The sequence below is a fragment of the Canis lupus genome, chromosome 3, assembly GCF_048164855.1.
Source record: "Canis lupus baileyi chromosome 3, mCanLup2.hap1, whole genome shotgun sequence".
NCBI lineage: Eukaryota > Metazoa > Chordata > Mammalia > Carnivora > Canidae > Canis > Canis lupus.
Genome location: NC_132840.1, coordinates 54,830,585 through 54,856,700, shown reverse-complemented (window position 1 = coordinate 54,856,700; position 26,116 = coordinate 54,830,585). Strand labels below are relative to the sequence as shown.

Sequence of the window (26,116 nt, the reverse complement as noted above, 5' to 3'; positions counted from 1 at the left end):
GAAAAGAATGTTCCATATTGTCACTAATATACTACTTAGCATATATCATCACTAATATACTACAAATATACCCCTTTACTAAGAGGTGAAGTGAAAGAGTACTCTTCTTTGGTTTATGATGTTTTCCCACTATGTGAATCAGAGGTTCTCCAGAGAAACAAAACCAGTAAGATGTGTATATATAGGAAGAGATTTATTTCAAGGAAATGAGGAGGGTGACAGACTGGAGACTCAGAAAGGAGTTTGCAGGTCAAGTCCAGAGACTGGCTGCTGGTTCAAGAGAGGGCAGCCTTTGGTTCTATTTAGGTCTTCAACAGATTAGATGAGACCCAGGCATTACAGAGGGTGTTCTACTCTACTCAGAGTCCATTTAAATGTAAATATCATCCAAAAACACCATCACAGAAACACCCAGAATAATGTCTGACCAAATCTCTGGGCACCCCTTGGCCCTGCCAAGTTGACATATAAGATTAGCCATCACCCTGTATACAGCCTTTTGTATCTGTCCCTGGAATACTTTGTGGCAAGAGTTTTGTAGAAGCAACCACCTTCCTTCACTCTTTTCATGAGTTAGTCATCAATGTTAATCCCTGCATCCATCCCCAAGAAGCAAGAACTTCCATTTTCCTACATGAAGTATCAAAAATAGTCAAATTCATAGAACCAAAGAGTGGACAGGAGTTGCCAGAAGCTGGCAGAGGGGGAAGAGGGGATGTATTTATCAACAGGCATAAAGTCTCATTTAAGCAAGAAAACTTGGCCCTAGAGATGTGCTCTACAGCGTCGTCCCTACCACCAGCGATTCTGTATAGCACACATAAACATTTAAGAGGGTAGATCTCTGAACAAATTGTCAATTGCTCTTACCACAATTTAAAAAAACTTAGCCAAAGAGGTGGAGGTTTGGGAAGGCCACATGACTTACCTGAGCTTGTACAATGCTGAAGAGGCCAAGACAGAGTCCAGGTCTTCCTGTCTCCACAGCAGACGGCCTTTAAAAAGAAAATTATTTTTTTACTTATTAAGTTGAGAGAAAGAGCAAAAGGGGGAGAGAGAACAAGTAGGAGACGGAGAGAGGCAAAAGGAGAGGGGAAGCAGACACCCCGCCGAGCAAGGAATCCACTGCAGGGCTGGATCCCAGGACTGAGAACCCCAGATCATGACTCAAGCCTAAGGCAGGCACTTAACTATTTAAAGATTTTATTCATTCATTCATTCATTCATTCATTCATTCATTCATGAGAGACACAGAGAGAGGCAGAGACACAGGCAGACGGAGAAGCAGGCTCCCTGTGGGGAGCCCGATGTGGGACTCGATCCCAGGACTCGGGATTATGACCTGAGCCGAAGGCAGGCACTCAACCACTGAGCCACCCAGGCACCCATATAAAATGATATTTAAAGAGATTCTCAGCATGTCAAGTATGACGAGAGAAGGAAGTCAACCTCTATGTATGAGGATGGTGAAGATGCACATGGTAAGCTCTTAAGAGGGAAAACAACAGCATGGTATAGTATGATGCTAAAGAGAGAGAGAGAGAGAGAGAGGAAAGCCATCCACCCACTGACTTGGCTTTTTTTCTTAATTAACTGTATTTCCTTAATTGTATATGTAAGGGCCAGAATTCTGAGAGGCCGTGGAGATTCCATTTTCAATATTATACTTTTCTGTGCAGGACTTGTCTCTAATGAACCTGTGTATTCATTTGGTAGTTATAAAAAGTAAAAAGAAATTGGAAAGTTATAAAATAATAAGATTAATGGACAGAGTTATGTGGGCATTTTGATCAATCTTAGGCAGTTGTAACTCTGGGAAACGAACAAGGGGTGGTGGAAAGGGAGGTGGGCAGGGATGGGGGTGATGGGTGATGGGCACTGAGGGGGGCACCTGATGGGATGAGCACTGGGTGTTATGCTATATGTTGGCAAATTGAACTCCAATAAAAATAAATAAAAAATAAATAAATAAATAAATATCCTAGGCAGTTGTGTTCCTTGGGATGTCTTTGAGGCCACAGCCAGAGCCTTATTTATCTCTGCAATATCTGTAGTGTCTGGAACGTGGTGGGTTCTCACTCGATGCTATTTAAAATAAAACAAATGATAAAGGTTTTTCTTAGGACTGGCTCAAGTTAGCATCCTAGTTTTGTTTCGACTCATTGCTTTCAACTTTTCTTTAGGTCCTTCCTTTTTACTAGTTCACGGTGATCAATTATCCAGAACAAGACTTATCAAGACCCCAGAACCAGGGAGGGAAAATCAGTTGGGTGTCAGAGGCCATCTCTCCTGTCCCTGGGTACCTTTGCCTACAATGCTCTTTCTCACCCTTCCTTACGTGACCCCTGTATTTCAAGCTCTTGATGTGTCCCCCCTAAAAAGATGCTGTGAAATAAGCACAAGATTTGCCCCCATGCTATCAATGACCTTAACGTTGCAAAAGCCATGTAATGGGTCCCACGTCACCCAACCAGTGCGCTGTAGAGGTGGATCCCTTCCGGACCCCTTTGTGTATGCACCTTTGCACATCTGTCTGGCCATGAACCTATCCTGCAAGCCTTTAGAATTCAAAGAATTTCAGACTCAGGCTTTCTCCCCTCAATCCCTATTGGGCTCCCCCTGCCTTTCCAACATCCTCTCATCTCCCCAGTGGTTCTCTCGGTCCAGGGAAGTAAGGCCTCCACTCTCATGGGAGTAACCACCACAGCTCTTTATGTATATGTGCTATAAACAAGACTTTTTAAAAATTATTTATTCATGAGAGACTCAGAGAGAGGCAGAGACATGCGCAGAGGGAGAAGCAGGCTCCCTGCTGGGAGTCTGACGAGGGTCTCAATCCCAGGATCCCAGGATCATGACCTGAGCTGAAGGCAGACGCTCAACCGCTGAGCCACCCAGACAGCCCAAGACTGTTGCTTTTTAACCTATAAAAATTATAAGACGTATCATAAACAGGGAAGTGTAAATGATGTATGCCAACAGTTTTAAAGAAGAAGAAACAAGTAGTCACTTGACCAGCGTACCTGAAGCCCTGCTGCCTCTGCTTGGTCACGTCCCTGCTCCTGCCCAGCACAGAGGGAACCATTCTACTGATTTCTCCTAATCCTCCTCTGGCTTCTCTTTAGAGTTTTATGGCATATGTTTATGCCTAACCTCAAGCTGCCCAGTTGTTCTATCCCAGAAGCTTGTAATGGGGTGATGGACGTTTGGGAGAGTCCATGATCAAGCTCTGAGATTCCATAAATTTAGGGTCAGGTTTGATGTCTCAGTAAATTCAATGGCTCTGACAAGCCAGAGCTGCTTGGGAGCAGAAATAAATGGGTGAAGACAGCCAACAAAGAACAAGAAAATGGGGCTTGGCAGATAAAAAGAATCAGACAAGACACCAGGTGGTGGGGGTAGGGAGAGAGAGAGAGGAATCCCCAGTACTAGAGCCTTTAAGAACACTGGTGATTTGTTTTTGAGAGGGAGAGGGAGAAGGAGGCTCCTCGCTGAGCAGGGAGCCCAACAGGGGGCTCGATCCCAGGACCCTGAGATCATGACCTGAGCTGAAGGCAGACACTTCACCCACTGAGCCCCCCAGACGCCCCCCAGGTTCCTCCCTTATTTATACACCTGGACATTCATTCCCCTTTTGGCCAACAGAGCCCTATGGGATCCACACCAAACCTCCGCACCGGAGCTCAGCCTTCACAATGGAAGGTCCTTGACTGACTTTTGCCACCAGAGATCCTCCGATACAGCGGCTGGCCAGGGCACACCATGGGGATGGCGGGCATGATCTGGCTCTGCATTTGGAAGCCTTACTCCGTTCTAACATGGGATAAGGCTGGCACTTTGAGGATCATCTCCATCTCCATCTCCATCTCCATCTCCATCTGCGACCACACTGGCTGTCCCCCTCCCCCCACAAGGGCCCGCTGTGCCATTGACCAGCCACACGACTGCAACTGGCTGAATTATCTGCCCAGCTTTCCGAGCCTCTCCTTCCCTCACCAGGGGAAACAGAACCACAGATATCCCATCTCAGAGGCCCTCTGGGAGCATTGCATGAGGTCGTGCGTAAAAGCGGCTAGTAAGGTGGCAGGTAGACCATAAAGGCTCAGTGTGCGTCACTTCCCTCGTCTTTCCCAGCGAGAATTCTCACTTGTGCACAAAGTTTTACAGCGTAGCCCCATAGATGTACTTCCTCTTCCTTATGATTACCTTAGCCTATCTCAGTATTATTATTATCCTTATTTTCTTCTCTCTAGCTTGCTTCATTGTAAGAATACAGTGTATAATACAGATTTTGTACAAAGTATGTGTTAATTGACTTAATCGGTGAGGCTTTCAGGTCAGCAGTAGGCTATTCGTGGTTAAGTCTGGGGGGAGTCGGGCACCTGGGTGGCTCAGCGGTTGAGCATCTGCCTTCAGCTCAGGGTGTGATCCCTGGGTCCTGGGATCGAGTCCCATATGGGCTCCTTGCAGGGAGCCTGCTTCTCCCTCTGCCTGTGTCTCTGCCTCTCTCTATGGGTCTCTTGTGAATAAATAAATAAAATCTTAAAAAAAAAAAAGTCTGGTGGAGTCAAGAGATATATGTAGATTTTTGGGTCTGTGGGGTCAACGCCCCCAATCCCTGTGTTGTTCAAGAGCCAACTATACAAAGAAAGACCATGTTGCTTGCAAAATGTCTTGTAATAATGTTTTCATTTTCAATGGGGAATTGAATTGAATTCCCCAATCTGTCCACCAAAAGCACCCCACCTCTCCCGCCCTAGGATGGGCACATGGTCTAGGCCTGGGTGATCAGACACCGGGTGGTGATTTCAGTAAGGTCATGTGGCCCTGCGGATGTCAGCACCTTAGTTTGAACTATTGGGAAAGAGTAATCTCTATTTAGGTTTCAAGCAGGTAGGGTGTGAGCCTGGAGCTGTTGGTGTCTATCTTGTCCTGATGAAGGGGTGAGTCTGTTGAGAGTGAAGCTCACCAGTGGAATATGCTTCTGAGAGATGGAAAAAACAAACAAACAAACAAAAACAAAACAAAACAAAAAACAAAAAACAACCCCCCCCCCCACACACACACACCCAGAAACAAGCAAAAAGGCTGAATCCTGGTGGCATGGCACCATTTGGTTGCCTGGATCTAGCCATGCCTGAAATAGGATTTCCAGTTACTTAGATGAGTAGATGTTTGAGTTGACTTTATGTCACATGTAACCCCCAAAGTCATTAATGGACTCTCAAGGATTAAAGTAGTAATGAGGGTGAGAGGCCCAGGACAACCAGGGTGGCTCACTTTGGCTCTTGTGTCTCCACCAGCTTGCCAATTATTCTCAAGTTGGAGAAGACCATCTGATTTCAGGAAGAGTGAGGGAGGCCAAGTGGCTGCTGGTGGGGCTCTTCCTGGCTCAGGAGACCATATCTGCCTGGTTGCTGCTGGGTGGCTGCCCTGGGGTCCATCCTCCTGCCCTGGACCCGGCCTGCCATGCTGATGGCTCCTCCTCCAGGGCTCCAGGCCTGGTGTTTCTGACCCTCCATCCTCAGCCCTGCCCCTCGCAGCCAACTTCTCTGCTGATGACACTGAGCACATTTGCTCTGGAATATTCTGGAGGCCATAGTTGAACCCTGGAGGACTTTGTTTTGGTGTCTGAAATCCCCACTAGCAATTTTGGAACAAGTAGGGCCCTCTGATTAGATGCTACTGAATCCTCTGATGACATACAGAGCTAGTAGTTGTTGGGCTCAGGAAGCAAGCACACCTCCAGGGATGCTTGTGCCTCCTTGATAGATTGGCCTCTTTCCCTCTGGGTCTTGACTTTCCCCAGGGGCCTCACAGATGTCTTCTGGGCAGTGGCTGGCAAGCAAGATCCTTGGCTTGTAGCTCTAGCGTTCTGGTCTGTGTTTGGGTCAACATGTGGCATTCTCCCTGTGTGTCTGTCTTCACACGGCTTTCATCTTTTTTAAAAAATTATTTATTCATAAGAGACCCAGAGAGAGAGGTAGAGACACAGGCAGAGGGAGAAGCAGGCTTTCTAGGGGGAGCCTGATGCAGGACTCGATCCCAGGACCCCGGGGTCACTCTCTGAGCCGAAGGCAGATGTTCAACCACTGAGCCACCCAGGCACCCCAGCTGTTGTCTTATAAGGACAAATGTCATGTTGATTTAGGAGTCTGACCTACCTGAATGTGACCTCATGTTAATTAGGTACATCTGCAATGACCCTATTTTCAAGCAAGGTCACGTTTCTAAGGTGCTAGGACTGGAGAGGAGGGTAGGGGTATTGGGTTAGGGCTTCAATATGTATTTTATGGGGAACCACAGATCTCCCTACAACATGGGTATCACAGAGCGGCAGGGTGGGGGGTGTTTCACGGAGGGACTAGTTATAGAGAGGTGTCCAGGGTAAAGGGAGGCCAGCAAGAGATGATGACGCACCCAGGGCTTCATGAGCCAGGACCCGTGAACGCCCTGAGATCCAAGGAACCAGGAAAAGGAGCAGCTCCAGAGTGTAACCCAAGGGGACCCTCTCAGGGGGTGGGGGTTGCATAAGTGATCTGGGTGGGGGTGTGAGGACCTGGGGGCCTTACTACGGCAGCCTCATCCCTTCCTGCCAGCTCACCTCCCACGGTGGAGCCCCATCAGTAGCCACAACGACAGGGCCGGGGCTGCTGTCCACAAAGGTGGCCTCCTGGAGCGTGGACAGGGAGAGGGGCCAGGTCTGGAGGCTGTCGGCCCCCCGCCCCTCCCACGCGTCTCTCCTGTGCTGTCTTCCTGCAGCCACAATTTTGCGTGGCCCCCATAGCTCTAAGTGACACACCCTCAAAGTTTCTTGTGCTCTGAGAAGTGCCCAAATGTCGAGTGCTTCCCAGGGTATGTGGTCGCTTTTTGTCTCCGCTTACTTTTTTTTTTTTTTTTAAAGATGTTATTTATTTATTCACGAGAGACACAGAGAAAAAGAGGCAGAGGGAGGAGCAGGCTCCCCACGGGGAGCCCAATGCGGGACTCGATCCCAGGACCCCGGGGTCACGCCCTGAGCCCAAGGCAGATGCTCAACCCCTGAGCCCCCCAGGCGCCCCTCTCTCTGCTTCCTTATGCTTCTCTGCTTTTCCGTATTTTTAACATTTGGTCGACACTGGCTGGGGGCGGGGGAGGGGCGGGGGGCGCCCAGGAAGCCGCCCCCACCTCTCCTAGCATGGATTGCTGAGGGCTGCCTCCCGCCCTGCAGTGTCCCTCTGTGGTCTGGGATGGTCACTGGCTTCCGCGAAGTCCGAGCAGGGTCACGGGGTGGGGGTGTGCTCGCTGGAGACTGGGAACTGCGTGGGATTTTGCGGGATTACACCTGTGCGGGGCGGGGACTCCGCGGACAGTACCTGGAGGATGGGCTCGGGCCCACAGTGACACCTGGTGGCCACTCCGCATAGCGCACGGCACTTGCCCCACTCCGCCGCTTATTACAATTGTTCCCCCTCTGGTGGAGAGATACCCCATTGCCAGAGGGCAGCAGGGCCCGCGTGGACTCAGGGGCATCTGAAAGGGAATCGGGGGCGTCCAGCCAGAGGGCGACCAAAGTACAGAGACAGGAAATTCAACTTTAGAGCCTCTGGGGTGCCCCCAGCCAGTCCTCCTACAGGGCCCTGGCCTCATCGTCTGCAGGGCAACCAGTGGGCAGGGGGACATCGGAGCAGACCCACCACGCGGGAGGTCCTTCTTCCTGCCTCATCAATCCACATGGCTTCTCTGGGGGAGTCCCAGGGTCTGAGGTCTGACCCCCGCTTTGGAGTCCTCGTGGCTCTGTGTGGTGTAGATGCTCTCTCCCTGTCCATCACGTCCCCACCTGCCATCTCCATAGAACTCACTTAAAGGAGGCAGAGTCCTGAAGGGAGCAGGTCAGGACCTGAAGCCTGGGTCTGGGCGGTGGCCAAGCTTGGCCGGGGGCGCAGCCCCGATGCCTCCCAGCACTGGCTGCCTGTGGCCCTGGCTCCCGCACTTCCCGTCCTGAAGCTGCATCTCTGTCTCTGTCTCTGACCACAAGTCGGCTTTCAAGCATTTTCCTGCCCCCGCGCCCCACCTGCAAGCCCCCACTAGTACTGGCCTGAGCACCGCTCTAGCACCTGCTCCCCCACCTACAGTAACAAAATCTCCCCCAAGGACAGAAGACGGACTCTCGGCCTGCCCTGCCTGCTGCTTCGCTGACCCTCCTAAATTCTGACACCACATCCTGATCATCAACCTTACAGGGTGGGCTGGGTTCCACGGTGATCACGCGACTCTGGGCATTTCACTTTGTAGATTCTGGTTTAAACACAATTGTCAGGGTGCCTGGCGGGCTCAGGGGTTGAGTATCTGCCTTCATGAAGCTCAGGGCATGATCCCAGGGTCCTGGGATCGAGTCCCACATCCGGATCCCTACATGGAGCCTGCTTCTCCCTCTGCCTGTGTCTCTGCCTCTCTCCCTGTGTCTCTGATGAATAAATAAAATCTTAAAAAAAAACCCACCTGCTTATGTGTACAGTATATATATCAATTTTGTAAATGGCTTGGGTCTGGGGTAAGGGGACACTTGGGCCCTCTTTCATCTCTAAATATTAGAAAAGTTTGCATCAAGAGTTACAATATTACTGCAAAAAAAAAAAGTACCCTATATTTTCCAACATCCCAAGGATCATGAACTGTTTTGTGTAATAAGAATGAGTTAGGGAGGTGCCTGCTAAGAAACAGAATGACGGTTTTAAATGAGTTTTCCTTTGCAAATGCACAAAAAGGCTGCAATGAGGTAGATACCCCTGGCGTGCCTCAGAATCAACTCAGAAGTGTTTTAAAAACAGCTGTGCCCGGGCCCTGCTCCGACCAGTTAACTCCAGGAAAGAGGCAGGTTCAAATGTGCTGCCAGGAGCGAACGTCACAGCGCCGCTGTGCTGCTGACCCGGGGGCCGCTAGCCACGTGAGGCTGTTTAAAATTCACAGTGGCTCGAACGAGATATAATTCAGAATCCAGTCTCTCTGGCGCGCAGGCCACATTTCTAGGGGTCAACAGGCACCTGTGGCTAGCAGCTGCCCTCGTGGACAATGCAGGTTCTAGAACATTTGCACTGTCACAGAGAGTTCTGTTTGGCAGGGCTGCCCAAGCGGGTTGCCAAGTCCTGCTCCTGTTGCTGGGGGCTGACCCCAGTGTGGTGTGAGTGTGGTATAAAGTGGAGGTGGTTTTTTTTCTAAGTTTCTGAGCGGGCTGATGGCTAAAGTGCGTGTATGCATGTGTGTGTGTGTGTAAGTGTGCATGCATGTGAGCGCATGCGTGTGTGTGCATGCCTGTGTGCGTGCATGTGTATGCACGTGTGTACATGTGCATGTGTGCATACAAGTGTGTGCGGGGTCTATGCGGGGTCGGACAAGTGTGTGTGTCTATGCGGGGTTGGACCCATTATGGTACCTGTTTTTCTTCTGCTCTGTGTCACCCTACAGAGTCAAGAAGCTTCTGGATGCGTGTCCTGGGAATGTCCAGTGGGAGGCACCCAGGGCCCTTGCAGAGACCGGGCTGGTGTTGGGGCATCTCCCATAGGCAGCGGTAGGTCAGGGACGTGGCTTATGCTGGGCCCCAGAGTTAGAGGACAGGGGACCTGCACCTTGCCAGAAAGCCTTTATTCCCCTCGAGTTGACCCACGTGGCCCCCAGCACCTAGCCCTCCTCTGGGACATTGAGTTTCTCCTTCACGCCACAGGCCACCACGGCGAAAAAGAACTCTGGGAAGAAGGTACGGATGTACACGGCGGCTTTGGGGATGGGGTTGGCCATGAAGACCTCCTGCTTCTTCCGTCTCACGGTGCGCATCACCTCCTCGGCCACGTCCACAGGGTGCACCCCGTAGGTCAGCTTCCTGAAAAAGACTAAAAAGCCCCCAGGAGGGGCGGGGGTTATAGCCTCTGGGTGCCCTAAGACTGGGAAGGGGGAGCCTGGTCTGGAGTCATGGGCTTCCAGGGACCTTGAGAACCCGGGGGACACTCTTCACCACCCCCCGTGACTCAGTTTCTTCATCCGTGAAGTGGACATAGTTTCCTGCCCTATTAATTTCGGGGTGGGGGTGGGTTGTGAGCTGTTGTAAGCAGGAGAAAGAGCTCAAGCCAGAAGGTGTCAGATGAATTAAGGAGCTATGTTTACAGCTGTCGTGAAGCTGCAACCTCCTGCCCACATCTTGATCCATCTCACCTCCCTGGTGTAGACAGGGCCTCGAGCAGGGTGCAGCAGCTCCCTGTTCAGAGCCTTCTGGAACAGCAGTAATAATCCGGTGCATCTATAGAGCGCTTGCTGTGTGCCTGGCAAGGCAGGCACTATAGTCATTCCTCACTGCCTAAAGAGAAACTGAGGCACAGAGCTCACAACGAATTGCCTGTGTTGGAACACTGAGCATCCAACCGAGGCCGGCTTCAAGTATAGGGAAGCCGGTGCCAGACTCTCAGCATCTACTTGGTGCTGCCTCCCAGGGAAAAGTGGGGGGCAGGGGTAGGAAGTTCTGGAAGATCAGATCTGGCTGTTCCTCTCGGGAAACTGAGACCCAGTGACGCGGCCAAGGTCACAGAGCCTGTGAGTGACGGAGCCCAGCCGGGCCTTGGTCTGCTGGATGCGGGTTAGGATTCCCCGCTCCCCCGGTGCCTCGGGACTGCAGTTTGGGGGGCCCCTCCCTGCTGTTGGCCAGGTGGGCGGCCACCCCCAGTCTCGGGCTTCAGGAAGTGGCCCCCAGGCTGCCCCCTTCCCGGGACCTGCACCTCCAGCCTCCCTGGGAAAGCTCACATTTCCAGATGGAGGCCTCCCAGTTTCCTTGGCCCGGATCAACGTGGTACGACCGGATGAAAGTGGGGCTCACGGTGCTGACAACCACGTCGTATTCCTCTACCTCGGCTCGGAGGCAGTCGAAGAAGCCCAGTGCGGCGTGCTTGGAGGCAGCGTCTGGAGGAGACAGCTGGGGGTCGGTGGGGGGCCCGGCCCTGCACCCCGGCAGGAGCACTGCCACAGAGGCCTGCGCACACGCTCCCACCAGCTCAGCTGGAAGAGGACTCTCATGTCGCCCAGCCTTGCCCCCGCTCCGCAGAGGAGGACACGGAGCTCTGGGGTAGTGGTGGATCGAGGCACAGCTGGGGTCTGCTTCGGCTCAGCCACCCACCTGTCCACTGCGGGCCTTGGGCAAATTGCTTTATCTGTCTGAGGCTCAGTTTTCTTTCTTTCTTTTTTTAAGATTTTATTCATGAGAGAGACACACACAGAGGTAGAGACACAGGCAGAGGGGAAGCAGGCTCCCTGCGGGGAGCCCAATGTGGGACTCTATCCCAGGACCCTGGGGTCATACCCTGAGCCGAAGGCAGATGCTCAACCACTGAGCCACACAGGTGCCCCGAGGCTCAGTTTTCTTATATATAAAATGGGGATAATACCCCCCTTGGCAGGTGGTGGTAAAGATGGATAGAAGATGCCCGGCCCAGGCATGAGTTCCCATTCCTTCCCAGTAGAGCTGGTACCAAGTGATTTCTCCAGGGTCCCAGGGCCAGCTCGATACCCCAGTGAGCCCCGAGCAGGTCTCCTTTCCCACCTCCTGGCCTTTTTTGCTCTGGGGGGGTCCTGTCCATCTGAGCTGCTCACCAAATTCACTGCAAATGGATGAGGTCATCGGTTGGGAAAACAAGAACCTTTTCAGGGATTTCAGAAAGAGTAGAGTGGACATTCCTTAGAGCTTGTGGGTGGGTGGGGGAGTTAGAGCCACCATTGGGGTATGATGAACCCTAACTTCCTTCCCATTTCAGGGGTGTCCATCTGGGAGGGATTGATGGTGTTCAGCCAGGGCAGGCCCTGACCGCCTGTGGGGACGTGAGCCTCTGGGGCTGAGGAACACAGAGTCCCATGGGTGCTCAGAAGTAGGAACTGAAGGGATGAAATAAAAACCAATAGACCAGCTCACCTGTGGACGCCACCCCCACCCCATAACCGCATGCCTAGTGCTAGACACGGCCTCCCCTGTCTTATAAGACATAGACATAATGTTTCTGTCATAACAACTTACAAGCTGTCCGGAATGGGATTCCAAGCTTCCCTTGGATGTTATTCACTAACACAATCTGGCCTGTCCTCCGGGAGATCATGTCGGGAAGCAAGGCTGGAAAGCACAGGACAGTGGGTCATGGTTACACGTTGCAGACCGAGCAGGCAGACAGCCTGCTGCAGACCCCCGTCATCATGCAGGACCCCTCTACCTCCCTGGAAATCTGATTACAGCAGGACAAGTGGACAGGAACAGGGACACCCCTACTCCCGTGTTTCCTAAGAGCAGGCTGGACCCCATTCCTGGGGATTTCGGGGTGGTTTTCAGCGACACCCTACCCCCCCATCCCCCCCCCCCTCCCCATGTACAGAAGTGACAGGGATCTCAGTGGTGAGATAGGTCCTAGATCATCCCATTCCGATTCCCCTCTCTGGGTCCTTATGTGTCTTTAACACCTCTCTTGAAGGCGTGGATCTTTTAACCAAGAGAGGAAAGGCCCCAGCCCTGCATCTTGGGAGAAACTGCTACTTCGTTCTATTGTCAAGGACCTTCTATTTATTGAGAGGGAGGGGGGTTTTAATTTATGGCAATGTGATAAAGATTTCCCCTAAAAATGAATGACTTTGGAAATACAGAAATTTAGAGAATGAAATAAATCACAGTACATGCAGGTGGAATGGAGATATGGCAAAAAAAATCAATGACTTTGACATTGAGCCCCTGCCTGTTACAGATGGGCAAACCAAGGCCCAGAGCTAGTGACTCTAGCAAGAGTCTCTTAGCAAGTTGGAGGTCCCAACCAGGAAGGTGAACCAGCTCTGGCTTTCCCCCTGCTATCCCCTGCATCCCTCATTTGATGCTGATGAACCCTGAAGGCTGCCTGATGTGCGTTAGAGGAAACCATTATCTCTGGGGCATCGTTTCAGAAGCTCTGGAAAGTCATCTTTCTGCTTCAGATACCTATCCCTTCCTCTGTCCTGCTGCCCCAAACCTCACTATCCTGGAGATTGTGGCTGTTTACAAGGCAGCTCTAAGACCATGCTTCCAGGGTTCCTCACATTTGAAGCTCAGAAGTTCTCCAGGTATATATATCTACTCCCTTTTGGGGTTCTGCTTTGACAAACTTTCACGGGGGGGAGGGGGTAGCTTCAACTCTCAATTCCATTCCCTGTCATCTCCAGCCCCACCTCCCAGGTTCTAGACCTGCATTTGAACTTGGCGGTGGGGTCTTTCTAAATAAGAGCTGCCATTTTACCCTTTTTTACCCATTCTGCTCTCCCTGGTCCTGCAAAGGGAAGGACACTACACTGGGCCTCTTGTAGTTTGGGGATAAATCTTTTTCTTCTTTATTTCTGAGGACAGAATCTCTATCCTTGACCAACTGACATGGGTGGGAACAGATCAAAGGCCATGTCGATATATCAAAATGTATGTGAAGCATGAAGACAATGGTCCAGAGATGTGGAATGGGATTGGAGGCGGGAGCCATGGAAATGAGTAGGAATTGGGGATAAAGGGCAGGGCTTGGGTGGGAAGGAAGGCATCCAAAGAGGGAGGCTGGAATATACTAGCAAGATACTTTCAAAATCCCTTTTTTCTTATTAACATTTATAACCGGAATGTTGAAAGCTTTCACCAAATAAATAGGAATATTCCCGAGGGGGGCTGGAGACCGCATCCAGAATTGGGTGACTGTCTGATAATGTAACAGAGCCCTCTCTAGCAGCCCGTGGCCCAGAAATCTGCAGGAAGGTCAAACTCACGAGACCTTTGGTCAGCGTGATAGGCCCAAAGTAATTGGCATCCATGATCTTCTTGTCGAGCTCTAGAGAAATCTTATGGGCAGGCCCCTTGACCTTCATGCTGGCGTTGTTGATGAGGATGTCCACACAGCCGTAACAGTCCAGGACCTCTTTGGCCACGTCCTGGACACAGCTGATGTCCGAGAGGTCCAAGAGGACCAGCTTTGGGGTAAATGTCTGCTGAACCAATGAGAGAGTCAAGGTTGTGTGTGGGAAGACCTCTCTGTCACAGATCCTGGGGGCCCTCAATGAGAGCCACCCCTTTTTGGAATTCAGAATTCATGGAACGACTTCAAGATAGAGATGAAGAGGGAAAAGTGGAAATGGTTCTGGGAGGAAGGAAGCAGATGGGGAGTCCATTCGTGGTACCACAGCTACCCCAGGAATCCAAACATGCAAAAATGCAGTAATAAGACTGAACTGTCGGCCAAAGGGGCCAGAACTGATCAATCCAGATGAAAATCACCCTTAACAGGGGAGGCCGAGCATGGATTCCAATGGTGATGTTATGAAGTATTTATGAGCTCCTTTTTGTAAATGGCATTCCAAACAGGCCTAGGAGTCCCAGGGGAATCCTTCACTATGCTCTGTAGCCACATTTTGTTTTTTGACCAAAATCGTACCCTCCAAAATATCAGAAAGGGAGACAGAACATAAAGACTCCTAACTCTGGGAAACGAACTAGGGTGGTGGAAGGGGAGGAGGGCGGGGGGTGGGGGTGAATGGGTGACGGGCACTGAGGGGGGCACTTGACGGGATGAGCACTGGGTGTTATTCCGTATGTTGGCAAATTGAACACCAATAAAAAATAAATTTATTATTAAAAAAAATCGTACCCTCCACACAATATTTTTGGAGCACCACTAGGTGCCAGGCATTGTGTTCAGTCCGAAATATTCAATTGCCATTGAGACTCTCACGGTCTAGAGCAGGGAACAGGTTGGAAAAGTCATGATACCATGTGATAAATGCAATTCCAGTGTTTGACAAACATTAGTCCTGATAAGAGGGTTCCCTGGTCAAAGTGTTTAGGAAACACAGACTCTTACACATCCTTCTTGGGGATACACAATGCACATGAGTATATCAAAGGCTCTGAGAAGTCCTGCAGTAAAGGAACCCACCAGACAAGCTTGGCTATCCTCAGTATTTCCCACACAATTGACCTCAGAACCTCGTTTTAAATGATTACCTGATAACATCCCCCTAAAACATAACCTGAATGCTGAGTTGTCCCATCTGTTCCATCTTCTCAAATGTGAATTATTTTGGGCTGTTTCCAAAAACTAATTCAACAACATCAAGGGAGAATTAAACACAACAAAACCAAAATGTCAAGAGAGCTCCAAAGGCAATTCTCTAAACAAGGCTCCAGAAACGCTTTGAAACCTGCCACCTCCAGGAAAACGTTCACCTCCCAGTGACTTCATCGAAAGTGACTTCACTTCCCTGACTTGTTTGAAGGGAATATCATTTGAGGGATGGTTTTATTTTAAATATTTTATTTTTAAGTAATCTCTCCACCCAACGTGGGGCTCAAACTCACAACCCCAAGATCAGGAGTCGCACGCTCCACCAACTGAGCCAGCCAGGCGCCCCTGATATATTACTTTTTAAAAGTCAGCCATAAGGGCTTATAATCATGCCCGTACCTGTGCCATGTGCTAGTGTCTGGATCTGCTTTGGCTCTGACTTAAATACGATAGGGGGTGGGGAGGGTGAGTTGCCAGGGAGCAAGTTCCTGGAATGGTCAAGATGAGCCAGCCCTTGCCTGTGTCAAGATGAGTGAGAGCCCTGCCTCCCATTCCCCCAAAGCAAGCACCAAATCTCACCCACGTAGCCCAAGCACTGCTAAGGGTGCCCAGGAGCTCCCCCAGCCACCTGCCAGGAGGTCTTACCTTGCTGGGGTCAGCCACACTGATGAGGGCGTCATACAGGATCTGTAGCCTCTCCCAGTTCTTCCCACACAGCACCAGCCTTGCCCCACCAGTATGGAACACCCGAGCGCACTCTGTGGAGGAGAAGGAGAGAGGGCGGGGTGCACCGTGGGGATGGAGCCCCAGATGATGAGCCTCCATCATACGAATTCAAGATTTCAAAGAACTCAAAAGTCCTAGGGCCACAGGGTCCCGAGGTCATTTCATTCAACCTCCTCCCGGGGCTTGAACTTTTATTTTTGTCATTTCCAGCCTCTGCGTGGTTACCTCCCGTGAAGGGGATCAGGGTGGAGAGACATGGCCCTTCCTTCCTGGGATGGTTCTGATTATTAGGATATTCTTCCTTAAGCTGGACAGAGGGATGATCCTGACCACCTAGCCCTCCAGGATCAAAGCCCTTGATATATCTTAATCTAAAGATATAGGAATCAGCCGTCGTGGGTTTTTTCCTAATGTCACCCGTTTCCTGCACATTTTCTCTGTGGGTAGATACTCCATCCAGGGTTATTTTTATTTAAAAAAGAAAAAACAATAATCCTGCTTTGTGTCTAGTTAATTTTATTCTGAACCAAATTCCTGACTCACCCAACATAGGGCTTTCTCAACGGGGCAAAGGTTGGTAGACACCCGGTAGTCTCGTGTAGCAATAATACTGATATTTAAGAACAATAAAAGCTAATATATTTTGAGTGTTTACTTGTTCTAGGGACTGTTGAAAGAGATTTGCATATATTAGATCATTTAATTCCTATGGTGACCACATGAGGCTGTGTCTCGGGTGGGTTTCCCAGAAGCAGAATTAGAGGCAGGGACTCAGGCAGCCAGGTTTTATTGAGGGAATGCTCTTTAGAGAAAATCCATCCGGGAGTAAGGTCTCAGGGAAAATCTAGGTGTGGGTGGATCCAAGGAAGGTTCTGGAGTATAAACGCAAATGCAGAGGTGTCCCACCTGGAGGTAAGAGGACCAGCCTTTTATTCACTTATGTCTACTGACTGTGGGTACAACAGGTGTGTGACTCCTGAGGAGGCAATGTCCACTGGTAGGGAGCCAAATGGGACGTGATCAGCAGGCATTGTGGGCAGGGGGTTGTAATATGAGGGGAGAGCAGTTGAGATGCTGGACCCTGCGGTCTCAGATAGGAGCAGGGGTGGGGGACAGATGGGAGGTCCCAGTGAGGTCTAGAAGCAGATGTAATGTGTGTGATGAGAGCAGGGAGGAGGGAGGATGTGGACAGTTCTGCTGACCAAGGGAAACCAAAACCAAGAAATAAAGGTGTTAAAAATGTCACCTTGAGTTGTTGGGACCACAGGGCAGGGACGATTTCTCTAAATATAGATGCTTTGTTGAGAAAGAGGGTGTCCATGACCATTCTGGATGGTGGAACTCAATGAAGATGTTAATCCATCTCCAAGTGAATTTGATGCAGTAAATCAAGATCCCAACATGTCTTGGAAAGGGATGGAAAGATCCTAAACTTTACTTGGAATAGTTTACAAACCTTATTTGGAAGAATAAATGCATAAGAAAAGCAATGAACAGTTTGGTGAACAAAAATAGGAATAGACCAACCATCAGTTATTAAAATACATGATAAAGCTACAGAAATTAAAGCAGCCTGTTTGTGGCTCAAGTATGGATAGAAATACTGATTTAAAATAGAGCCAAGAATTCATAAGAGTTTGGTGTATTTTAAAGTTAGCAGGATGAATCAATGGGTAAAGAACATACTACTGAAAAAGTGGAATTTTAAAAATAATGAAATAAAATGTGGTATTTGAACTCCTAACTAACTATTGGGGAGAATGTGATACACTAAAATATATTAAACAGTTAAATGTCAAAACAGAGCCATAAAAGAACTAGAAGAAAGGAGAAACTTGCTTTAGAGAAAGATCTTAGAAGCCTGACCTCAAAGGAAAAAAGTCGTAACAGAAAAGATCTATAGATTTTCTTATCCTTAAAAAAATCCTTTCCTTACAGCAGAAAACAGGAATGAAAAATAAAACCAAGACTTGAGGAAGTGTATTTATTTTTATTATTTTTAAAGATTTTTATTTACTTTAGAGAGAGAGAGAGCACGAGTGCAAGTAGGGGTGGGGCAGAGGGAGAGAGAGGGAGACAGAGAGAGAGAGAGAGAGAATGTAAAGCAGACTCCGTGCTAAGCACAGAGCCTGTTGCAGGGCTCAATCCCAGGACCCTGAGATCATGACCTGAGCTGAAATCAAGAGTCAGACATCTAACCAAGTGAGCCACCCAGGCGCCCTGAGGAAATCTATTTAAAATATATATGTCAGGGGGCACCTGGGTGGCTCAGTGGTTGAGTGTCTGCCTTCTGCTTAGGTTGTGGTCCCAGGATCCTGGGATCGAGTCCCACATGGGGCTCCCCGTAGGGAGCCTGCTTCTCCTTCTGCCTGTGTCTCTGCCTCTCTCTGTGTGTCTCTCATGAATAAATGAATAAAATCTTTTTAAAAAATAAAATAAAATACATATGTCAGAAAAGGGCTAATTTACTTGATCTACAAAGACCTGTTATAAATCAATAAGAAAGCCAAACGAAGACCCCAGTGAAGAAGTTGGCTAGGGAGATGAGTAAGCAATTCATAAGAGAATCACAAAGAGCTGATTAATATATAGAAGGTGACAGTTTGGTGCCAAGAACAAAGACATGCAGTTTAAAACAGAACGTTCATTCTCATCCATCAGATAATTGAAAATGAAATTCAGGGAGAGTCACACATTCCCTGCTGGTGGCAGTGTAAATTGCCACAATCTTTTGGAAGAAAAATTGGATAGAATCCTTAAAGCCAAATATAGACTTTGACCGGGTTATTTCATTTACGAGGCATTTATTCTAAGGAGATAATTAAGAATGTCTGAGTGGACACAGTTATCATGTTGTCTATCTCGGTGCTATTATAACAGTAAAGAGGTGGAGATGGTTATAAATGTCCGATATATGGGAGGCTGGTCAATCAATGATGGTATTTATTGAATATTTCGAAGCCTTTAAAACTGATGTTGCAGAAACTGGTGTTTCCGTGCCATGCGCTGACTCTGTGTGTAATGAGATGTTAAATTGCACAGACGCACGTGTAACAGGGTTTTAAATGGAAAATTTGACCAGCGCACCGAGATCAAACAGATGTAAAATTCTGAAGTGCGCTGCCAACCCAGATGCGTATTTTCAAAGGAAATCACTAAAACCCTGTTTTATGGAGTTCAATATTGCCTTATCCTCCAAATAGGACACAAATTGGACAAAGAAGAGGAGAGAGAGTGGCCTTTGAAGGAGGATTTGGGGAGAGAATTGAGATGTGGATTTTTGCCCTTTGTCTCCACTGGGACCATTTGAACAGCCTGCTGTTGGGTTCCCTGTGGCCGTGGAGCCGGGGGACGGGGTCTGAGTCCCACCTGCAAAATCCAACATGAGGAGGGGTGCCACAGGTTTGCACAGAGCAGAGCAGAGGAGGACCTGGCTGTCCCAGGGCATTTGCACTCCAAAGACCCAGCCTCACAAGCTCGATGGAGGAGACATAAGCTGTGGGTTGCATGGGAGCTGTTTTGAATTCTGCTGAGGTTCTGTCAACAGGGCAGTGGTGTTAGCTAATTAGAACCAACCGCAAAGGCTTAGCTGTTGTTGCAGTGTCCAACCAGAGGGGACTCAAGATCCCAGCAAGGGGCAGAAGGGACCACGGGGCTGGCTAAAGCCAGAAGAGTCTGGATTTCAAGGGCAGCTACCCAGCTGATGCATTCGTGGGGCCGATCAATGAAAACACACTGCTTTTTACTCTGGGAGGTGCTGCTTTGAGAGCCAGCCCCCGGTAACCTTGCTTGTGGCAGATAATAAAGCCCTTTTTTTGCCGTCAACCTTGATTGGATCTTATTAAAACAGAGGGCCCAGGAGAAGTGTCTGCCCTTAAACCCCAGGGCCGAGAGAGACTTGAGCAAGTGGAGTGTGCAGGCCTCGTGGAAATGGGGGCCGGATGTTCCCAGGGAGGGGCTCTGAAGGACCCGCAGAAGTGGCCGCAGAGAAAGAGCCAGACTTGGTTTTAAACAGATGCCAGGCCACGAGCTTGAAGCCCCATGACAGTGTCAGCCAGATGAGGCTCCCTCCTGCTTCCCTTCTGGCCCCCTGCTCCAGCCCCAGAAGAGTTCGAAAGAGGAGCAAACTTTCTGGCCCCTGGATCTGGGTGAATAGATGGAAGAGGGCATTAACCTCAATGAAAATCCACACGTTTTCTAACGCTTCGGACTGGGCGTCCCAATTTCTAAAACGAAGGATTGATGGTGTGTCAGGGCACCTATCATGCCCAAAGGGTCTTATATAATCTAATAGTGATCAGAAAAGTCATGAGACTATTAGATTGTTTTTAAAAAATCGGGACACAGAGGAAGGGTTTTCTCTGCTGCATGAATTTGAGAGTGGGGTGGGCTGTCCTGCTGCCGCCCTGACTCTTGCTGGCCCAGAACACGGCGCCCATCAGATGGTCACTGCTGACTACATGTATGAGCATTGTAAAGGAAACAGAAAGACGTGTTTCCAAGTGGGCAGAGTTCTAGGTGTGTTTTCTGTTCTTTTTACCTGAAAAATGCTTAAAAAAAAAAGATTCATTTATTTATTTGACAGAGAAAGACAGCACAGAGAGCCCAATGCGGGTCTCAATCCCAGGACCCTGGGGATCAGGACCTGAGCCAAAGGCAGACGCCTAACCGACTGAGCCACCCAGGCACCCCTAACTGAAAATCCTTTTTTTTTTTCTTTTTTAAGATTTTATTTATTTATTCATGAGAGACACAGAGAGGGAGAGGCAGAGACACAGGCAGAGGGAGAAGCAGGCTCCATGCAGGGAGCCCGATGCGGGACTCGATCCTGGGACTCGAGGATCACATCCTGAGTCGAAGGCAGATGCTAAACCACTGAGCCACCCGGGCTGCCCTGAAAATCCTTTTTAATATATTAGAGTTTATAATGGAATTCACCAAAAGAGACTTCACCTGGAGGTAGAAGGCCAGGCAGTGACCCCAAGCAGTGACATTCTCATGGAGGTACTGGGTTCTCGGCTTGGGTCTGCCCCTTGGTCCATGCCCCGACCCCCAGAAAGGAGCATGCGGGGGTGTCTCATCACCCACTCATCCTCTACATCTACACGCTGGGCGCGGGGGCTGGGGAGGGGCCTGTGGCCTTGGCCTCCTTGCAGAGGCAGCCAGGAGTGCTCTTGACCATCACCCACCCCCTCTTCTCTGCGAACACCTTGCCTCTCCCAGGTGGGCCCGGAAGGCAGGAGCCCAGTGGATGGTGCTACCCCTGCTTCGAGACAGCCAGCCTAAAGTCCCCCTCCCAAATAAGTCCTTCTAGCATATTCAGACGTTCTTGGTCTGATTCTTGATCAGGTCGGCTCAGGAGCCGGGCTCCGTGTACCTCGCGTCGGGCAGCTTGGCACCAAGCTTTTTCTCTTCCACGCAGCACACATAAGTTGAGGCCGCCTTCCACGGTTCCTTGCCCCGCACTTGCCACCGCCTGACTTCGGGCGAAAGGATGACCTGGGGCCCCTGTTAAGAGGCCGATGATTGAGAAGCAAGCAGCCCAATTTGAGAAACACTTCAAGTTCAAGCACAGTGGTGAAGTATTTTGAGAGTCACTCTCGCTGCCGACAAGGTACAAAGTGACCTGATTCCTGATGGGGCCGAGCTGCGTGGGCTCCGGGCAAGGGTCCGGGGTCCTGATCCCTGTCTGATTGCTCCGGAAACCCGCGCTCCCGGCTGGGTTCACTCAGGTCCCAGGGGACGGGTGTGGGATGCGCTGGGGACCGTGTGTGGCCCGTGTCATCGGCGCCGTGCCCCTCACTTTATCCTGCCCCAGACCTGAGGAATGGAGCCGTGTGGTCCTGCGATCCCTGCGCTCAGCGGCGCGTTCCAGCGAGGCGTTTATTTAAGGCCCCCCAGGCCCCCCTTCTCAGGTTACTTCTGAATGTTTGGATTTACTTTTTTCTTTCTGCTTTGCATTGTTTTCCCAGAGTGGGTCCAGAAGACCCAGCACAACAGAACGGTGACGGGAGTCGTGACCGATACCAGGCCTCAATCCCCTGAAGATACCACGTTGCCCCTGGGTTGTATTTCTCAGGTACCCGATTGGTGCAGTGTATCACTATGACCGAATGAGACTTTAAAAATAAATTTAAAGAGCTCCTGAAACAAATATACATCTCCCAGCGACAGGGAGGAAGGATGCAGGACTGGACAGCTTTCCGGACAGGCGGGATCTGATCGAGGTTTTGTGGGACATTCCGCACAACCACAGCAGGAGGTCACCCTTTCCAGGCACCTGTGGATCGTGCACTGAGATGGGCCATATCCTGGGCCATAAAACACACCTCAGCAAATTTAAAAAGAATTGAAATTGTACGGGGGCACCTGAGTGGCTCAGTGGGTTAAGCATCTACCTCCAGCTCAGGTCATGATCCCGGGGTCAGGATCGAGCCCCATGTTGGGGTCCCTGCTCCTCAGGGAGCCTGCCTCTCCATCTCCCTCTGCCCTTCCCCTTGCTTGTGCTCTCTTTCTCATGCTCATGCTCTCTCGCTCTCTCTCTTCAATAAATAAATAAAATCTTAAAAAGAAAAAGAATTGAAATTGTAGAGAATATGTTCTCTGATCATATTGGAATCTGGTCAGAAACCAATGAGGCAAAGAGATGACCACATACATGGCCAAAGGAGTGCCTTGCTTCATAAGATGGTTGCTTTTAAAGGCACTTATTAAATACACTTTTTTTTGGGGGGGGGAGTACATAGTCTATGCCAAGCTTGGAGCTAGGTGATGGGACACCAGGGTGAATAAAACACAGGCTGTACCTGGAGGGAGCTCATCTAGCGGACCAACTGAGAAACACACGCGTACCCCCCGGCGCAAGGAGTGTGATAACAGCGGAGTGTTTATAGGAGGAACCGTGGAACCCCAGAGGCCAGTTTTCTGGAGACCCTCCGAGAAGAAGAAAGACCCTGCCCTGTCTGTGGCAGAGAAGGCTCCACGAGGAAGGGGGTCTCATGTTGGCAGCTGGCCTGATGCAACAGGGACAGGTTCTGTTGGAAGAACAGGTTTCCCCCAAGGACGGCCTCTGAGTGTCTGTAGGTGAGTGTCTCTGTTCTGTTGGCTCAGGGCAACCACTTGTCCCTCTTGTCTCGTGTCTGGTCTGGTTGACAGAAGTGTGTGCCCTAGCTCGTCCTTGTAGAAGTTGAGGTCTGTATCTCTCCTCCCTTTAGAGCCCTGAATCTAATGATGCAGGATGTCCTCCTTGGGAATTGCTCCTGGGACACATGGAGGGACACACAGAGAACCCAGTTCAACTGTTCTGCTTTGTTTTTTTATGTCACACGGTGAGCTTGAGTTAACCACCCATTGACATTGATCCTGTCTTCCGAAGCATGTGGATTGGCTCCCTTTGGGAGACCCAAGGAATGAAGTTCTTAGAGAATCCCGAACAGGAGGTTACAAATGTTCTCATGATGGCAGCACCACGGGAATGGGTGCCAGCCCTTCCCTGAAGGCACCATGCTCACCTCAATACACAGCACATAATGGACCCACCGGACACTTGTTGAATGTTTGGCCATGTGGGTTCTACATTCAATTAAAAATAACACAAACCACCACAAAAGGTGCCCCCAAATTATCCTGTAGGTGGCTGCACAACCATCGTTAGGAGAGATAGAATTAGAATCTTAACAAACCTAAGGACACTGCCTGCCCTCATGTCTCCAGGAGAAAAGCCCCCTAAGACCATCTAATTCAAAGGCCACAAACATATGTACCTTCAAGGCCAGGAGGTAAGTGGTTGAACTAATTAGCCTGAGTGCAATACACTAGGGATGAGTGGGGTGTGTGGTGCACCAGAGTGCACTTGTTTTGCCTAAATGTGTTCAGCATCATTATCACCACTATGCACACTTGAGTGCTTCTACATGCTTTCCATCGATTCCTTCCTTCTTCCTTCCTCCCTTCCTTCCTTCCTTCCTTCCTTCCTTCCTTCCTTCCTTCCTTCCACAACAACACCGTGAGGTAAAGACTACTAGTAATTATCCTCACTTTCCTAGATGGGAAATCCAAAGCAGACAAGTACAGTCACCAGTCAGTAAGTGATGGAGCCCGGAACTCAATCCAGTGCCCAAGTCTGGGCTCATAGTTGGTATGCCGCCCCAGTGAAGGACTTTGCATTTCAACATTTCCAGAACCCGATGAAGGTGAAGCAAATCACATCTGCAGACCCCTTTTGGCTCCAAGCCTGTGAGTTTGCAAGCCCGGCTATGCCAATCCCCTCATGTCTCAGGCGTGGGAGCTACAGCCCCCAAAGACAAGACACTTGCTGGTTAATGACAGACCCTCGGAGAGGACACAGCGTTGATTCCCCCTCCCGCTGGCAGGTTGGCCAGGTGGCCATCCGGCCACCTCTCGTCCTTCAGGTCGAGAAGCCGGCTTACCCTTGCCCAGTCCTGAGATGGCATCGGTGATCACCACCACTTTGTTCTGCACGGCTGACTTGGACCACAGCCGGGACACCTCTTGGTAGATGAAGAGGAGACCGCTGATTCCCAGGAGCAGCAGAGGCAGCATGAGCACGGCTGTGACTCCCATCTTGTTCTGGGGGAAACAGAGGGAAAATTCTCTGGCTTTGCAAAGAGACTCTGACGGGGACACCTGGTCCCAGGCTACAGGGTGCGTTCACCATGAGCCCATGTGTCTTCTCCAGGGAGCCAGGTCCTGTGCAAGCTCCCAGAGGGCTGCTTCTGAGCTAAGCACCCAGCGAGCATGCTAATCCCCAAACGTTCAATGAATAGGAAATTACTCACGGTGTGTCCAAAAGCAAATGGAATCCGGGGCCTGCCCTCCCAGAGGTTAATTACAAATTTAATTAAAATGGGTCTGCATTTTTGGAAGGAAATCCATGTGTTAAGGCCACTTGCTTGGGCCCTAATGACTATTTATAGCTGTCAGTGCACTGAAGGGCTTTTCAGGGTAAATATAGTGTCTATTCTGATATTCAGGGACACATGCTGGCCGGGTCTGATTTCAGAGTTCCTGCCAGGACTTTTAAAGCTCTCTGGCAAGCCTGACTATTGGAGGTTTCCTCTGCAGTTCGGGGCTGGGCATTAGGGATCAGGACCTGGGATTTTCAGTGCAAACATCCAGCCATCCATTCCTATAACCCTGGGTCTGGACGCTTCCAGGTAGCTCAGACCCATGTGGCTGCAAGCCATCTGGCCTTCCCTCTCTGGCGGGAATGAAGCATAGAAAATTTTTAAGCAGGATGGAACCTGTTGCAGAATGAACCCCTCGGAAATGTGACATGAGCAGAGTTTGGGGTGTTTCTCCTTAGTCAATCTGTGTCACCTCCCTGCATGTGCCTTAGCTTCTTTGTCTGTAAAATGAGCCCAACAGTCCCATCTTGCAGGACTCTTGGGAGGACAGATCCAGCATAGATCCAGCTCACAAGAAGATAACTGTTGTCTTCCTGAATGATTAAAAGCATGAAAAATTTATGCACCTGGCTGGCTCTGTTGGTGGAACATGCAACTCTCGATCTTGGAGTTGTGGGTTCAAGCCCCACATTGGGCATAGAGAATACTTACATATAAAATCTTTAAAAAAAAAAAAAAGAATACTGGGGCACCTGGGTGGCTCAATGGTTGAGCATCTGTCTTCAGCTCAGGGCATGATCCTGGGGTCCTGGAATCGAGTCTCGCATCAGGCTCCCCACAGGGAGCCTGCTTCTCCCTCTGCCTGTGTCTCTGCATCTCTCTGTGTGTCTCTCATGAATAGATAAATAAAATGTTTAAAAAATTACTAAGAATTTATCCCAAATGCTGAATTTTTTAATTACGTAAGGGAATGCTGTGGATTAGAAATGAAGAAGACACATAGAAAAGTAAAAACCTGTTAAAGTGTTCAAACTGCCAGAAACCAGAAGACCAATCATAATGATGTCCTATTTTTATTTGGACTGAGCAGGAAGCGGGGGCAGGGTGTAGTTCCCCAGGGGTGACAGTGAGGAAATAGCATTTCTTCCTTAGAAATTAGGATGACCAGGGACATCAAAGAAAACCCAACTTTTTATTGGTATAGAAAATACATATAGAAATATCTCTTTCCAGCCCTGAGGAGGGACTACTTTCTAGGTTTGAAAAGCATATCTTAGTTTTACCTGTGATTTTTTTTTTACGACTTTTTATTTAAACAGAGTCTCAAAGTTGTTACTGTCTTGCCAACCATTGTGTTTGCAAGATTCGTCCATACTGTGCGAGGCTGGAGATCACTCATTTCCATTGTGTGGACATATGTCACATTTTTAAAAAAGATTTATTTATTTATTTTAGAAAGAG

General features: G+C 49.6%; 1 protein-coding gene across 2 annotated transcripts; it reads right to left on the bottom strand.

The window, feature by feature from the left end:
* Positions 1-9,603: 9,603 nt before the first annotated feature.
* DHRS7C (dehydrogenase/reductase 7C) lies at positions 9,604-24,772 on the bottom strand. Of its 2 annotated transcripts, none has more exons than XM_072821141.1 (7): positions 24,587-24,772; positions 24,218-24,377; positions 15,708-15,820; positions 13,776-13,986; positions 12,029-12,121; positions 10,768-10,923; positions 9,604-9,866 (listed from the first exon to the last, which is right to left on the bottom strand). In XM_072821141.1, the coding sequence occupies exons 2-7, from the start codon at positions 24,369-24,371 to the stop codon at positions 9,658-9,660; spliced, it is 936 nt and encodes a 311-aa protein (XP_072677242.1). In that variant the 5' UTR covers positions 24,372-24,377; positions 24,587-24,772; the 3' UTR covers positions 9,604-9,657. The 2 variants fall into 2 exon arrangements, with proteins under 2 accessions (XP_072677242.1, XP_072677241.1); XM_072821140.1 differs by having other exon boundaries at positions 13,776-13,989; positions 24,587-24,732.
* Between the last annotated feature and the right edge of the window lie 1,344 nt (positions 24,773-26,116).